The 17,559-nt window shown below is 47.2% G+C and overlaps 1 protein-coding gene across 1 annotated transcript; it reads right to left on the reverse strand.

Annotated features, from left to right (window-relative positions):
- Positions 1 to 14,272: 14,272 nt before the first annotated feature.
- LOC130863782 (metallothionein-4) lies at positions 14,273 to 16,213 on the reverse strand. Its single transcript, XM_057754064.1, has 3 exons — positions 16,183 to 16,213; positions 14,878 to 14,943; positions 14,273 to 14,364 (listed from the first exon to the last, which is right to left on the reverse strand). Exons 1-3 carry the CDS (start codon positions 16,211 to 16,213, stop codon positions 14,273 to 14,275), a joined length of 189 nt encoding a protein of 62 aa, XP_057610047.1.
- Between the last annotated feature and the right edge of the window lie 1,346 nt (positions 16,214 to 17,559).

Below are 17,559 nucleotides of genomic sequence, written 5' to 3' on the forward strand. Positions count from 1 at the left end.
GGAACACAATAAAGTTGGCATTCTTGGCATTCTTGTGTGTGTCAGTCTCCAGCCCCTTGCCCAGCTCGCAAACCATACTGTAGCACATTGCACAGAGCAAGAGTTGTATTACAATCGTGGGCTATTTACTGGACCCCGTCTCCAAAACAGCACAAACACATTGGCCCAGGTGGCTCATACCTGTAATCTCAGCACTTAGGGAGTAGATACAGGAGACAGAAGTTCAAAGTCGTCTTTGGCTACACAGTGAGTTTGAGGTCAGCCTTGTGTACACAAGTCAGTCTCAAAACATCGACCCATCAATAAATCAGTGAAGACCATTCCTCAAAAAGGCTTCTTGTACTCTTTAAGTTGCTGAGTCTTTCTGTTCCCACTGTACCACTTCACACAGTCACAGCCACTGGTCATACCACGGTATGCATAGTCCACACCTCAAGCTTGGTACTCAGTGCTGTGCTTACGCGAATTTAGTCCTCCAGCAACACTGTAGAAGAAGGATCACTATTATCAGCAGTTTGTTTTATTTTTGATTTCTTTGAGATAAGGTCTCTCTGTGTAGCCCTGTTTGTCCAGGAACTCACAGTCTGAGATTTGTTTATTGGCGATACATGAAGGGTGGCCTGTTTATTTGTCCTAACTAGTGAACGTGTCTTTCCCTACTGAACTTCGACTTCTGACTGCACAGGGGTCTGGTTTCGCATTCTCTCTCTCTCTCTCTCTCTCTCTCTCTCTCTCTCTCTCTCTCTCTCTCTGTGTGTGTGTGTGTGTGTGTGTGTGTGTGTGGACAGGTTAGAGGACAACCTTTGGAAGATGATTCTCTTTCCATCATGTGGGTTCTGGGAACTGAACTCAGGCCACCGCTTGGTGACAGGTGCCTTCACACTGAACCACCCCAATCAGCCCAAGGGTCTGCTTTTGGACTTTCTGTGTCTGGCTGATCTACTTGGGAGCCAATACCATCACTTCCCACAGCTTTGGAACCAGAAGGCAGCAGGTTGGGCCAAGCATCTTTGAAAATGGACCCGGCTGTTCTTTAAACAGCCTATTAGAGTAAAAACAATAGCTGTGGTGTGCTTTTGAATGGAATGTCCCGAAAAACTGAGCTGGAGGAAGACTGGTGTATTTCCAGTACTGTATCCCCTTACAGGGCCGCTTCTACCACCCCACTGTCTATGTCTCCTGTTTCAGGCATTCCAGGTGGGGCTGAGAGTTCCCTTTCATTGAGGACTGGGCATCTGGGACTTAGGATGCAAGCTCTTATTACCAGACTCTTCCTTGAAAAGGGAGGGGAGGATGGGGAGTTATAGACAAACAGCGAAACCAAATGAGGTTTGAAAAGGGCTGAGCAATCTGGACTGCGGGAGACAGGCTGGCTATTGAAGGGTGACCTTGGAAGCACAGTTGACGATCTGCCAAGATGAAGTCCAGGGCCACCCCGGATTCTCCTCTAATATCTGAAAGCTGGCGGTTTTGTAGGAACAACTAGAAAATTCCAGAAATCACAAGTGTTTGGTGCCAGAGGCTTGTTTTAATTAATTTCCTGTAGCCCCACCATTCAGTGAGGTTAGAACGGTGGAGAGATAAACCTCTATGGGCGTGGCCTGCCACCTTTTCCCAGAACTAATATGGATTTCAAAGGACCAAGTGCCACTTGACAGTGTCTCTGTGTGTGCACACACCTGTGTGTGTTTGTGTGTGTGTGTGTGCATATGTGTACTGTCTCCAGGGCTCTATTCTAGTCTCTAACAGACGGAAGTCTCAATCTTAGGCTTCTGCTTTTTGCTGAATGGGTTCCATGGAGTGGGCTCCCCCACCCTTCCCACTTGAAAAAGAGGCCAGTCTTTGGTTCCTGCTGGGCATAGGATTTATTCACATTCCCAAGCAAGCAGCCAGGGAAGGGGACAATAGCCATGCCCCACCATGGATACCCAGCGCTATTTCCAGAGTCTGTGCGGGAGGGGCTCCGTCCTCACTGGCAGCAGCTGCACTTCTCCGCCTCTGCCTTGGCCCCCTCTTCCCCTTGGCACACACAGTCCTTGGCACACTTTTCACATCCTGCAGGGCAGCAGGAGCAGCAGCCTGTGGATAAAACGGGGTGGGGGAGGGAAGTGTGTGTGCCCAGTTTGATGCCCTTATCTGTCACCATCAAAGTGGGGAGAAAGGAGTATGGGAAATGGGGGAACCATTAGGTTTTGGCCAGGACAGGTTACTGTCCCTTTCATAAGGTCATATGAAGTGTGATGGCCTCTGTGGTGCTGCCCTTGCGGCTGGGCTTCTATAGAGTCCTGGCCCCTTGGGTAGGTGCTAGGGAATCCTCTGGGAATGCTGGGTTCAGGTCTGGACTGAGGGAGAGTAAGGTCTTAAGGAGAAGGCATGACAATGTGAAAGGTATTGAGAGGGGACTTGCCCCCATAAGTCTGGCGGGGCACGGATGGTGCTGAGGCCAGAAAATCCACGGGATCCATACCCAGACACACCCAAGAGAAGGGAGCATTGCTCCCATCTCTACCCCTCCCCCCCAAGCATATTCCATTTCTGTGAGCTGGAGAGAGCATATTGAGGAGGCTCACAAGGCCTGAGAGCTCCCCAGGCACTGGAAAAATTGAAGAGGGGGGCTTAGCTCTTGTCAGCTACCTTCGGATATCTTGCAGAAATTCATTAAAATATCCCCTCCCACACACTCCTGCCTACTGTGTTAACCTCGGTTGATACAGCCTCCGCATCTGAAGGTCTGCAGCAAGAAGCTTTGCTACACAATGTCTGGGGTGTGGGTGGATGCCGCAGGGTTAGGGTGGGCAAAGGGGGGGGGCGTACTCACTCTTCTTGCAGTTGGTGCATTTGCAGCCCTTGCACTTGCATTTGTCCGAGCAGGTGCAGGAGCCACCTAAGAGGCCACAGGAAGGGTTGAATGGTTAAAGTAGGAAAACCTGGGGTTCTCTCCCCCGCCCCCCACCCCGCACACCTAAAAGTAGACGAGTAGCCAGCTCCCGTTATCTCCATCACAGGGTTAAAGGTGGGCAACAAGGGACTCCTCCCCCAAATGTCCTTACGTAAAGACGCGGGAGTGTGGTTCTTTGCCAGTAAAAGGCAAAGTGCTACAGGAGGGGATGGGGGCTCACCAGTAGGACATGGGCAGGTCTCAGGGTCCATATCCAGGCCAGCAGCCGCCGAGACACCGTAGCTTGGTTCCCTCTAGGCAAAGTGACGCTGTGTAGCTAGGACAGAGGGTGGCAAGACTTTTATAGCCCCGGGCGGGGGCGCGCAAGCAGCGGCTTGGTGGCGCCCGCCTCTGCGCACAGCGCCTGCTCTGTGTGTGTGTGTGCGCGCGCGCGTGTGCACTGCGGCAGCTGTCCCCGAGTCCCCATCAAGTGTAGTCCAAGGTAGTCCAGCCTGGCCCACTGTCCACTCCCCGCCGCTGCTGCAGTCTCCCTGAGGGTGCCTGCGCGTGCCATCTTTGCAAGTGGAGGGAGACAAATTCATTTTGCCCTTTCCCATTGCTTCCCCTCCCCCTTATCCTAGAATTCTCGAGCAGTTTGGTCCTAATGGGATGCTCAGCGGGGAGCCTGCTGTTGATCATGGCAACGGCAGCAAAGGGGCTCCCAAGATCTCTGAAGGATGAAAAACAGAGGCCTGCAGCTTGGTGGGAAGGCACCTACCTTTCCTGACACAGCATTTCTTACAAAGCCTTCCCACAGGACCCTGAACACCTCCTTAGACCAGACTAATTTTACAGAGACACCCCCTAGGGACCACGGCTTCTTTGGAGGTGGTTGGACACTGCTTTTCTTTGTTGTTAAACAGAGTCTTAGCCCAGTCTAGTCCTGAACTTGTTATGCAATTGAGGAAGAGCTTAAACTGGTAATCTTTCTGCATCAACCTTCTAAAAGCTGGGATCAAAGGCAAGCAACCACCAACCCTGGCTTTAGTTTTAGGTTTTTTGTTTGTTTGTTTGTTTGTTTGTTTGTTAGTTTTTGAGACATTGAATGTGCTGTGTAGGAAGACCTTGAACTCTTCATTCTCTCATAGCCCAGGCTGGCCACCTTGAACTCAGGATTCTCCTGCTTCAATCTCTTGAGTGCTGGGATAATGAGCATGCAACAGTACGTTTGGCCTCAGATTTCAGTTTTGATGACAGGTGTGTGTGTGTGTGTGTGTGTGAGAGAGAGAGAGAGAGAGAGAGAGAGAGAGAGAGAGAGAGAGAGAGAGACCCAGCCCTGCTCTAATTGTCCATCAGACAATACTGAGCCTCTACTCCAAATCCAAGTTGGACAGTGGCCTTCAAATGGCTTGACCAAGGATGGGCGTGTGCTGGACTATGTGCCTGTATGCATGCACACATAGACCAGAGGAGAACATTGGTGCCCTCTATCACTTTTTCCCTTACTGCCTAGGGATGGAGTCTCTCACTAAACTGAAAGCTTGCCAGTACAATAGGCAGGCAGGGTGGGAGTTCCCAAGATTCACCTGTCTCTGCCTCCCAGAGCTGGGGTAATCACCACGACCGTCATACCTGACTTTGACTTGGAGGCCAGAGATTGGAACTCGGGTCCTTGTGCTTACACAGCAAGTGCATATACCAGCTGGGCTGTTTCCCCAGCAGTCTAGGGTCTTCTTTTGTAGGACCAATATGTGTTGGTCCTTGAGGATTGGTTTCAGTGGCGTTACAAAAGAAGGAAGATAAGAAAAAGGAGGCGAGGATGAGAAGGATCTAGAGAAGAGATGGTGTCTCTTCCTGGGCTTCTGAGCTTGAAGCTGGAACTGGCTGTCAGGGTGCTGAGGGAGTTCAGATCTCAGGCCCAGCAGCTCTAGCACTGGGTGTGAGTTTGTTTCTATTTTGCCTGCACGTGCTCCAGCTGCACACATTTTTGCCTTAGGTCTTGAACCTCCAGGGTCTCTACAGGGGGCCTCCCTCCACTTCCCTCCAGTCCTTTAAGGTTTTCTGAACATTGACTCTTGAGCTGGAATGGCATTTTCCCTCGTTATATTTAGACCCCCACGTGGTGATATTTTTGTTTGGGCTTTAACAAATAAAGCTTGCCTAAAGATTAGCATGGGGAGCTAAGTCACTAGATAGTCATAGAGGTCAGGCAGTAGCAGCACACACCTTTGATCCCAGCACTAGGGAGGTGGAGACAGGTGTTGGAGGGAGAGAGGCTGCTTATTGGTTCCCAGTCGCCCGGCTAGCTTAGACCCGAAATAATCACACTGACACTGTATTAATTAAATCACTGCTTGGCCCATTAGCTCTAGCGTTTTATTGGCTAACTCTTACACATTAATTTAACCCATCTCCATTAATCTGTGTATCGCCACGTGGCAGTGGCTTACTGGCAAAGTCTTGACATGTCTGACTCTGGTGGTGGCTCCATGGCATCTCTCTGATTTCGCCCTTCTTTTTCCCATCATTCAGCCTAGCTTTCTCTACCTACCTAAGTTCTGCCTTGCTATAGGTACAAAGCAGTTTTTTTTTATTCAATAATTGTAATCACAGCACACAAAGGGGTCTCCCACATCACCTCCTCTTTTCTATTTAAATAAAAAGTTTTAACTTTAACATAGTAAAATTACATATAACAAAACAGGTATCAAGCAAGAATTATAGTTATGATATTTATATTTACTTTATTTTTTATCATAACTAAGGAAAACTATAACTATAAATTGTTTAATACCATCAGAGACTCCAGAAAGATATAACATTACCTAAGTAAACAGGAAGTACATTGTAAGTAACTTTTAAAACTCTAGAATTGACAGAGCCATCTCACAGCCTGGACAGTTACCCCAAGTTTTTTTTATATCACTGGGGCCTCCATCTTTAGCCTACAGGCCCATAGTATTTAGCAGACTTTTCCATGAAGCAAGAAATTTCAGAGACAGTTCTGCCTATATTGGCAGTTTTTCAGTCATTTTTTTAATGAGTGTGTCCTGCAGAATGTCTATCAGACTCTTTTATGAAGCCTTCTCATCTTTAGGCAAGTTTGGCAGTCATTTCTCTGTGGGTCCTCAACATTAAAGTGATGGTTAAGTTTCAAAATTACTGTCTAGTATAGTTGCAAACGATTTCTGAGCAGTCGATAGGGGTTTTTCCAAAGTTCTTATTGGGAGTTCTGGCCAGAACATCATGAGAAGGTACACCATTTCAGCAGCTGGTACCCCCCCCCCAAAAAAAACGGTCTTATAGTAGAGCTAACGGCATCATGATGTCTTCTCAACCAGATGGAGTTGTTGCTGATAGCAGTAATCACAGCCCACAGAAGGGACTCCCACATCAGACAGGAGTGGTATGGCTGAATGGAGAGAGAAATATTAGATGGGAGGAGACTGGAGCTCAGGGCTTTCAGATTGATGATTCATAGGGACAGGATCGCCCATTCATTCTGAGGATTTGGCGGAGGTAAGAATTAGTGACTGACTGCTCTGCTTCTCTGATCTTTCATCATTAACCCCTATATCTGACTCTGGGTTTTTATTGCTAAGATCAGTTAGAATTCGCACAACACCCACATTCTGCAGTTCTCAGTTGAAGAAACAATTCTTGCAGCCATGTTGCTCCAGGGACCTCCCTCAGATCCATCCATCTCTATCCTCTCTCATCCAATCCTGACACTGAAATGATAGTATGTGCCTATGTTCCCTTTGCCTGTGATCACTGCCCTGCCCCTCCCCACCCCCCAGATCTCCCCCGTATCTCTTACTCTCTCACTGAACCTGGAGCTGGTTGATTCAGCAAGACTTGCTGGCTAAGAAGCCACATCCTCAATGCTGAAATGACAGGGGTATAATATCACCTTTAGGTTTTTAATATGGGTATTTCGGATTGAACACAGGTTCTTATGTTTGTGCGGAAAACACTTTCCCAACTGAGTCATCCCCCCAACCCTAAGCTTCTTTTGTTTTGGATTTTTTTTTTCCAGTGCTGGGATTTATACCCAGGGCGTCATACCAAGTGAGCTCTGTACCACTGAGCTATACCCCCAACTCCAGCCTGTTTAGGACTAGAATATACATCATCACCCCCAATACTCCTAACTTCCTGCTTTGCTCTCCTCATAGCATTTAACACCTTCTAACAAATATTTTGCTCACTTGTGAGTAATGTTTCAGGTTCTCTGCTCTTCCTGCCATAACCCTGACTTCAGCAGGTAAGAGCAGCCATCTTTGTTTGTCCATTGATGTGTCAAATTAAGTTTCCATCCACCGTGTACACCTGCGCCTGGTACACAGTCCCATCCAGAACACAGCTAATAAGGGGGTGAATGGATGAAACCTTGCTGACTGGGTTCATTTTGTTCCATGACTTTACTACTCACTAGGTGTCGGTGGAGGCTGTTCGTTCATTCCCCGACCACCCAGAACCGAAATAATCACTCGGAAACTATATTATTTGCAATACTGTTTGGCCAATAGCTTAAGCATATTTCTAGCTTGCTAACCCGTCTCCATTAATCTGTGCATCACCACAAGGTCATGGCCTACCAGCAAAGTTTCAGCAGGCTCCAGAGGAGGCGTCTGTCCCCAGCAGCAGCTACGTGACTTCTCACTGACTCTGCCTACTCTCTCTCTGTATCTCTTTCAGCCTGTCTTTAATCTGTTAAGCCATTGGCTGAAAGCAGCTTTCGTTATTAACCAATGGCAATAAAACATATTCACAGCATGCATTCCCTCCCACATCAACTAGGCGTATCAGTAGCTTGTGTTGCTCAGGGGAGGGTAGTAATAATATTTGTCAATGCTTCGTAAATTCTTCAGTACTCTAAATGGGGTGGCACATGGAAAACACTCAGAGCAGAGCCCCAGCCACGCTGGTTATGATCACTTAGAAACAAGAGTGTCCTATGTCGTAGGTGAGGCTGCTTGTTTGTTCCCAGCCACCCAGACCTGAAATAATTACAGAGAAGCTATATTAATTAAAACAATGCTTGGCCAATATCTTAAATTAATCCATTACTATTATTTTGTATTTTACCACAAGGCTCATGGTTTACTGGTAAGGTTTTGGCAGCATCTGTCTCCTTCAGCTGTTACATGGTTACATGGCATCTAGAGAGACTCTGTCTTCTTTTCTCCTCTATCTTTGCTTGAAATTCCCGTCTTTCTCTATTCTGCGCTGCAATAGGCCCAAGCAGCTTCTTTATTAACCAATGGTAATAAAACATATTCATCACATACAAAAGGGAATCCCACATCACTTCCCCTTTTCTATGTAAATAAAAAGGAAGGCTTTAACTTTAACATAATAAAATTATATATAACAAAACAGGTATCAAACAAAAATTACAGTTACGATATTTATATCTATGTTATCTTTTATCCTAACTAAGGACAACTATAATTATAACTATTCTTCAACACCATCAAACACCCAGAAGGATATTATATTACCTAAGTTAACAGGAAGTGCATTGTAAGCAACTTTCGAGATTGACAGAGACATCTTGCTGCCTGGACAGTCACCCTAAGTTCTTCTGTAATATTGGGTTATCCATCTTCATCCTATAGGCCCATAGTATCCAGCAGACTTTTCCATGATGCAGTAAATTTCAAAGACAGTTCTGCCTGTATTGGCAGCTTGTCAGTCACTTTCTTCTGTGTCATGTAGAATGTCTAGCAGACTCTTTCATGAAGCAAGAACCCTGAGGGACTGTCTCACCTTCTTTAGGTAACTTCAACGGTCATTTTTCTGTGGGTCCTGCATGTCCAGTTTGTACAGCATACCTAATCAAGCAGTAAAGGCAAGAGCAGTTTTTTTTTGCCCAAATGACTAAGCAACTCCATAAGGAGCCTCTTCAATGCCCATCTTCCTCTTGAAGTAGATTGGTGCTGTTAGGAGCAGATGTGTCTCATTGCCATAAAAAGTCCTAAGTTCTTTTTTTTTTTTTTTTTTTTTTTTGGTTTTTCGAGACAGGGTTTCTCTGTGGCTTTGGAGCCTGTCCTGGAACTAGCTCTGTAGACCAGGCTGGTCTCGAACTCACAGAGATCCGCCTGCCTCTGCCTCCCAAGTGCTGGGATTAAAGGCGTGCGCCACCACCGCCCGGCAAGTCCTAAGTTCTTAAAACATTTTAAATGCTGTTTAGTCTTTGAAAGATTTGAAGAACTCCTATCCACCTGAAATATATCTCTGTACATCTAGAAAATCTAACTAACATGACTACAAGCTTGGCTATTATAGATGACTATCTATTAACCTGTATTTCTTAATTATACATTACATTCTTAAATGAGCTGCACAAACACAACACCTTAAACAAGAGTAGAAATACATATACACAATGTAACAAAATCAACCTTAAATTTGTATAAATAGACCAAGATTCATACAAATGCAAAGTATTCATCTCTATATCATATCCCCCTTTTAATGTAAACAAACATTTATAAAAAGTATTTGGGAATTTAAACATAGTTCTCTCCAAACTGCTTTCTGCTTTTTGTTGGATGAAGTAATTTTCGGGGTTTACAGAGACCTTTCAGCAGTGGGTCTTGTTCCATGGAACCACATTAGTCTGGAGGAATTCATAGGTTCTCATCCTCTGTGGAAACAAAAGCAGAACTTCTTTTCCAAAGTAACATATCCTCAGACCCAAATTTTGCAGTCAAGATACCTTTAACATATATATTGGTTTAGCTTAACACAGCCAAAAAATTCAAAGAAAACACAATAAAATACATAATGCAGACTCTCTGTGTATATCCCATCTTTACGTGGCTTATTTGTCTTACTTTATTACTTTTTCTACAAGTTTAATATTTATTTTATTATCTTTATTCCTTTAAGCTATGATTAAACTATAACTGTACTCTTTAATATTATAACTATCTATACTCCCTTTCCTCTTTCTCTCAAGCTACCTACATTTATCTAACACTGTAACCCATTTAGAGATCTTTTCCATCTGAATTTGTCTTTATTATGTGTAATATTTATGTGTGATATCTGTAATTATTTTTTGACCAAGAGCATTTTTTAAAAAAAAAAATGCTAAGTGGTTATGGCTAGGAACAACCCTTTGACTCTGCCTGTTGGCTCTACCCAGTCTAACATGGCGGAAACGTGTTCACTGCCTCTGGCTCCAGGGTCACAGTGGGTCTGTGTCACCATTAAGCAATTTGTAACACACTGCTTACAAACCCCATCTAAGTGCTCAGCCTCCCAAAAGAGCCAGAGCTGTTTGTGCTACTAGCACAAACCAGGAAACCCTCCCCTAAAGAAGCCGTGCAGCCTTTGCTGCTAATGTTGAGTCAGGAAGACCTCCCTTAAAGGAGCCAGGGCTCTACTTCTTGCTGCTAGCAAAGAGAGCCCATGGGGACAGGGAATGTGGCTATCAAGAAGCTGCATTAAACTCTGTTCTTTTGTGTGTGTGTCTAGAATTCCTTTTTAATGCTCTCTTAGGTTTTATGTGGATGTAGTCATCCCACGTTGGTGCACCAATTTATTGGTGGAGGTTGCTTGTTTGTTTCTAGCATCCCAGACTCGAAATAATCACACAGAAACTATATTAATTACAATGCTGCTTGGACTGTTAGCTCAGGCTTCTTATTAACTAACTCTTACATCTTGAATTAACCCATTTCTATTATTTTATATTTTACTATGAGGCATGTGGGTCATCTGTCTCCTTCAGTAGCTACATGGTTTCTCTTTGACTCTGCCTACTCTCTCTCTACATCTGGGGGGGGGGGTGCTAGGATTTTCCATCTGGCTTTACTCTGTTAAGCCATTGGCTGAAAGCAGCTTCTTTATTAACCAATGCAATAAAACATATTCACAACATACAGAGGGGAATCCCACATCACTATGTGACCCCCACTGCACAGTCAGTCTAAGCTCTGTGCTTCTGGAATGGGGTCTGCAGGTATGAGCTTTGTGTGTTCTTGGGGTCACCCACAGCAGGCTTCATGACAGACCCTCCAGCAGTCTGGAGTAAGGGAGTTTATGGAAATCTACCTTTTCAGGTAGATTGATTCTGACATGCAGGGACAGGTAGGCTGAGGGGTGGAGAAGAGTCGGGGTCACACCTACCAAGAGATGGAAAATTCCCAGATGATCTCACACAAACACAGGAGCGGGGCATTCCCACACCCTGATCAAAGCTGATCCAGTGCTGGATTAAGATGTCTTTATTTTCAGAGTTTCCCAGTTTTCTATTCTTGACTAAGTTTTGTTTTCTAGGCATTTCCTTTCCCAATGCCCCAGTGTTAGACCATATGTAACAAGCTTCCTTGTCGCATGCCTTCAGTCCCTCTACTCTCAGGGTCTTCAGGTTTCTCCATCAGCTAAGTCTTGACTATATTTGGAAAACTCCTGTAAAGAGAAGTTCATGTGCATCTGTTTAAGAGGTATCAAGAATTTATTAAGATATAAGAGGGGAGAAATACACTCAGAAGCACAGACTATAGTAAATCCAGTTGCAGAGTCCTTGGAAAGATGGAGACCAATCACATGCTGCTTTACATTGCCTGACTTGGTCTTTGCCACCCAAGAGATCTCGACCACCCTCCCCACTTCCTTAGTCACATAGGCAGACAAGAAGCATCGCCTCTATTGCCTCTATCGGGCCAGATAGCCCAAGGTCATAGGCAGAGCAAATACCCACTACAGACCTCTTCACTTCTCTGAGTCTATTTCCTGTGGGATAGAGACAACCCCGATCTTATAGGGTGTGGCACTGGTGAACACTATTCCCACCTAAATCTTAGCCCCTACTTTGACTAAGATAGTAGCAGAGAGCCCATGCATCCTGAACATCCCATTCACAGAGACTGAGGGAGGACAAAGAGCAGCCTGGTTGGGAGGATGTGAACAGAGCACGGACTTTTGAGTGTTTCTGAAATGCCAAAATAGGTCGGAATACATTTACGAGTAAATAGGAAGCAGGGGAAGTCACAGTTCAAATGGAGCCAGCAGAAGAATCTACGGAGGATTTCTAGGTGTTCTGGGTCTGTTTGGAGCAGTTAAGGGTCAGGGGGGAGAGGCAGAAACTGGAAGGATAACGGGTGCATCTTGCTGTAGACCTGCCGTGTGGGCAGCACACGTAAGGAGAATGATCATATACAAATAAGGGAGAGAGGCCTTCGCCAGACACTATGTCAGCACCTTGGTCTCAGGTTCTGCAGGTTATTTAATTTTATAATTTTTTCTATTGATTTTGGAAACTTTTAGTCCCTACTACCCATTTTTTTTTCTTTATAGACAGGCACTGATCTCATCACGATGGCCCCCATGCGGCCTCATCACCTCTTGAACTCCTGACGTCCCTACGTCTAAGTACCATCGACTTGGGGACTTGGGACTCAATATGTTAATTCTGTATTGTGTGTGTGTGTGTGTGTCATAGCATGGCATGTGTGCATGGCTGTGGCACATGTGTTGGAGGTCTGTGGAGTCAGCTGTCTCATGTGGCAAGTGCTTTACCCACTGAGTCGTGGCACTGGTCCAGATGCTTAATGCTACCTCTGAGGCAGGTACTCAAGTAGCCATGATTGTCGGGTTCTAAAATGTTCCTGGTTGCAGAAAGTCTGTAAGTGATGGACACGTTACATGTTCAGTACACGTAAGCGGCCACACTACCCACAGGTGTTACTATTGTCAAAATGAGAATCGGAGGGCTGATCATCCCCTTCAGAGGTGTGTTAGAAATAGAAGAGATGGCTATGGCTACCCCGTTGGCCTTTGGACAAGGTGAGGAGACCATGGCAGCACAAAGAACAGGCAGCCTACTTGCCAGAGACGCCTACTTTGCCCCTTGAAGGGTGTAACTACCAACATCCTGTCCTTGACAGGCACTGTGGAGCGTTCTCCTTGCAGAGTGACTAGTCAGGGACTTTCTCAGAGATTAATAAACAGAAACCAAAAGAAGTCGTGTCCACAGAGAAAACCCTGTTTACAGATAACCTACTAAGTGCACGGACATTCTCCAACAGTCTCTGTGTATCCCCAAGAGGGGACTTGCCAGGGGACAGAGGAGGAGATTGAACCTGGGAAGGGTGAATGACTTGGTTAAGGCCTTGCAGACAGAAACAGCTATCTGGTGCCAAAGGTCAAGGCTCTTCCATTGTTCTGAGATGCTGATTCAGCAGTGTGACTCCCTCTTGGGTGGAGCCTGAAAGCCTTCCCAGGAGACTCCCAGTGATTTCTAAACAGCCAGGTTTGCAGGAGGATTAAGACAGTGTTCAGCTCCAGGGAATTTGAAGTTTATTCTGCCCCTCCTTGCTGGGACCCTTGGGCAAGGTTCCATTCTCACGGCCCTGTGCCCAGTGACTGTGGAGAAGAAGGTCTTAGCTTTGGCTCTAGGCGGAGTTAATGCAAGGCCTCTTGGGACTGGACTGCCTGGTGCTGTGCTGAGCGCTGCATTGTAAAGGACAGACAGAGGCATTCTGTCCCCAGGGACATCTGCAGGTAGTTCAGCCTTCTCAGCCATCCATCTAAAAAGCTAAGTCTTAAGTCTCTGAGGGACATTGTTTTCCTCTGCACCAGTTTCTCCTTGCCAGTGTGTGTGTCTGTCACCCTAACCTGGTGTTGGCCCAAATAATTTTTGTTGTTGTTGTGTTGGTGCTGGGGCTGGTTTTTAGACACAGGTTCTATTCCTGAGCTCAGGACCAGTAGCTTTTTGCCCAGTGAATGAGTTCACCTAATCATGGGTAGGCCGGGACAGTCAGGCTAAGACCGACTTGCACCAAGAAAGACCCTTCACTCAACGGGTTTCGTTGGGTGGGAATCCCAGCAAGCCCTGGCTGGGAGTGGGACGTGGGGCAAGGAGGAGAAGCCTACATAGTTTAGTGCGTGTGTAAACTATAAGCTACCGGAGCTCAGCACCACAGCAGACTTCTGGAAGACAGTGTATTCGTCTACCAGCTTTGGGTTCTGCTTGGCATTGGTTAGGCACTTTTCCCAGGGCCCTGAACTCTCCTGTTCTCATGGCTGCTGTATGTTTGTAAAGGGGGAGGAAGCCTCAGGTTCTGGCAGCACCTTGAAGCAAGCAGCGTGAGCAGACACCTGCCGATGGGGTTCCGGTTGGTCAGCAGCTCGAGGGTTTGTAATAGAGCCAGCTCTTCTTGGTCCTTCTGGGTTAGGGTTAGGGTTAAACAATGCTCTGAGCCACTGGATAGCCATGAAAACTTTATTGCTTCAAGACCTTTACATGAACATCACTGGCACCGCATTTAGGCACATATATATAAAAGGGACAACTTATTATACAAATTCAATCCTTTGACGCAGGCACTGTACAGCCACTTCCCAGGATCTCTCTCCCAGCGCCGTGGGTGGATTTCAGGGGCAACAGCTGCACTTGTCTGAGCCCCCTTTGCAGATGCAGCCCCGGGCACACTTGGCACAGCCTGGAGGGCAGCAGGGACAGCAGCCTGGAAAGGTTAGGAGATGGACAGGTGAGCCATGCTCTTCACTTCCCTGTCTCTCCTACCCCTTAGAAGACGTAGGAAATGAGACACCTGTAGCAAGGAAACCCTGGGCAGGGAGATGGGAGACTGTGCGATTTGAGAGCAGAAGGAACCTCAGAGGTCCTCCAGGGCCATCAGAGCCCCAGACAAGGTATGGGAGTTTCAAAGGGCACAGCCACAATAGAAATATGATTAGAAGTCAAGGCTCATGGCGCCAGGCCAAGGCTTTTCCTTCTTCCTCGCTGGACTGGACAGAACCTATCCCTAATCCCCTTGCTGCTCCAAATACCATGGATATCCTTACTGCCCGGTGGGTTGCAGCCCAGGGTAGCTGTGCCCCAGGTGTCTCCTCAGATTCCCTCCCGATGAGGAAAAGGTCCCCAGAATGCCTCCACTGCGGGCTTCGGGTAGACAGGGAGCACGAAGGATGAGGCTATTCCCACTCCCACCTGGCGGTGTCCTGGCGCCCATACTCACTTTTGCGGCAGGTTTTACACTTGCAGGTTGTACATTTGCAATTGTCCCCGCAGATGCAGATCCCTCCTAGAAGACAGGGCAGAGACGGGGTGAACACCAGGCTATTGATCTCGGGGAGTGGTGGGACAAGAAGGTAACCCCAGTGCTGTGGATGGTTCTAGAGACAGACCATGGATAGGGACTGGAGTGGCAGCATCAGCTCAACCCGGGTTACTTGTGGAAATGCCCCTTCCTGACCACAACCCTTGCAACAGATCCCTTTGTAACTCTGTGTAGGTTACAAATCAGTAGCTTAAAAACACAACACATCAGGTCCTGATGTCCAATCAGGCTTGAGGACTAACAGACCAAGGCCATCCTCAGCAAGGCCAAGGTGCCTGTGACAACCATCAAGGGCTTTCAGAGCCTCGTCTTGACAAAGCCAGCCAGAAACCCTGGATGAAAGCAGAAAGGAGTACAGGATGGGGTAGGAGGAGACAATACCTTGCCTTTATTTAATAAAAATGACTCGTACTTTTGTGTCTTTCTAAACTCATCCCATCCATCAGGTTCAGGTTCAGAACACTAGAACTGTCTGCATCTTTTCCAGGTTTGGGGGACAGACCTGTGCTGTTAAGGGTGAAGGACGCTTTCAAATATTTTACCTGCCACTTTTCAAGGCTGAGAAAGCCCAGGATGGTTTTGAAGCCTGATCTTCTGGCCAACATAGTTCCTGGCACGAAGCAACCTAGATTGGCTTTGAAATCGGGATTTCCCCCCCCACCTCACACACACACACCTTAGCCTGCTGAGTTCTAGAATCACAGGTGAGTACCACAACTGGATTTTACTGACTTGAGGTCCCAGCTAAGCCTTTAAGCCCTGGTGTATGCAAGTGCTTGGTCATTTTAGCCTTTCCATAGATTCCCTAGTAGGCAAGCAACCCTGAATAAGTAACCTCAGTTTGCAAATGTGGAAACTGAAGCCCATAAATCAAATGTGTTAGTAAATGAATGGCGGCAGAGGACCAAAATCAAGCGTCCAGGTTCTGGGCTATAGCTCCATTCCCTACTCTGGTGGCTGCCAACTAGGGATATACAGCTAGAAAGACTGTTTACAAGTTCTTCCCTTGCTATTCCCTGGACCACTGTATCAGTTTCAGCAGATCTGGCTGGAAGCCAACAGAGTGGGAGCTGCCCAAAGGTTGCAGATCCAGGACAAACCTCATCCATGGCGCCTAAGTGAAAAGGTTTTCAATAGTCCCACATCCTGCCTGCAGAACACAGAGGCAAAGTTGTAGGACCCCCAGTGGGCCTCCTTACTCACCAGACATGCATGTGCATTCCCCAGGGTCCATGGTCCAGGTGTGTGTGGCTGAGACAGGGAGGCTGAGGCAGCAGCAGCTGGAGGCTCCCTCTTTATAGTTGCGTAGGTGTGGACTGCAGCTCACCCCACCTCTCCCTGGGGCCAGACGCCCTGCACACGGCCCAGAAAAATGCTCGGGGCTAGGAGGTGGGGAAGGCAGGTGGCAGAGAGCACAGGGCAGGTCAAGCCCTTTGTGAAAGCCCTGCCTGCTTACCTGCCAGCATGTCGAGGAAGCAGTGTGAGGTTCCAGTGGCTCTCAGTGCTCAGGTTCTTAGCCACACACATTCCACTACACAGAGATACCTGCAGCTCTGTTCCCCCCTCTATGGGGACACTCCTGCCCAGGCTCAGATCTTCATTCTCTTGCATGGCTGCTCTTCAAAGCCTTGCCATGGATGAGAAGGTGGAAAATCAGGGGAATGTGCCCACCCAGACTTGGAACCTTTCCTTTTAGACCAACATGGAGTGGAAGAAGCAAGAGAAGACCTGGCGGGGGCACTTAACCAGCCCCAACTTTCATCCCAACCCCGTTCTTTGATAAGACAGCCACCTACCTTTCAGGGGGATGCAGAATTCCACATAGATGATAGAGTGCCCCATAGCTGCAGTGAGGTCTCTCTCTCTCTCTCTCTCTCTCTCTCTCTGTGTGTGTGTGTGTGTGTGTGTGTGTGTATGCTCATGTGTGTCCCTTGGTAAGATGTGTGCACGCATCCCATGCAACTCTCTCTGCTGTACGGTTATTCATGTGCTAAAGCATCTCCATACCTGCTCAGTGTCTTGTACAAGGGTTTGTGGATGTTGAATGCACGAAGGAATGAATGGATGGATAAGTCCAAAGAAATAACAAATGACTGCAGACATGAACTAGAAAGTGTACAAATGAATGCCGGAATAGTGTTTGAGTCCCCTTCTTGTGACTGTAGCATTCAGTAAAGAGACAGCAAGCATCCTGGCTCCAACTTCCTCCTGGTTCTCAGCTTGTCTCCATCAGTTGAGCCCCATCCTGACTCAGGATGCTTGAACTGAGAATATCTAGTAGAGAGAAGGAGACTTGACATCATGGGCATCAGAAGGGCTCCATGGCGGGTACCAAGGGAGAAGAAGTAGTGATAATGATGTGGTGATGCAGAGGTGGTCCCTGAAGACATCCGTAGCCCAGTAGTGTGCTTTCCAAGAGCCTGCACTGTGCGGGTGAGTGTCGGGAGAGCAGCTCAGAGCACGCCTGCTTGTGGCTGCTCACAGTCTTCCTGGGCCTGCACTGATCCCAGTCCATGACACCCTGTTCCCCACCACTAGCAGGTATCAAGGCTGCCAAGGGCCTGGCCCATGGAACAAGCC

The sequence above is a fragment of the Chionomys nivalis genome, chromosome 21 (genome assembly GCF_950005125.1).
Source record: "Chionomys nivalis chromosome 21, mChiNiv1.1, whole genome shotgun sequence".
Classification (NCBI taxonomy): domain Eukaryota; kingdom Metazoa; phylum Chordata; class Mammalia; order Rodentia; family Cricetidae; genus Chionomys; species Chionomys nivalis.

Bases quoted from the DNA above. Each gene is read 5' to 3' on its own strand.
- LOC130863782 (XM_057754064.1), bottom strand. From the start codon at position 16,213: ATGGACCCTGGGGAATGCACATGCATGTCTG. The intron at 14,944-16,182 runs GTGAGTAAGGAG...CCTGTCTTCTAG, and splicing joins GGAATGCACATGCATGTCTG to GAGGGATCTGCATCTGCGGG. The intron at 14,365-14,877 runs GTGAGTATGGGC...TAACCTTTCCAG, and splicing joins GTGTAAAACCTGCCGCAAAA to GCTGCTGTCCCTGCTGCCCT.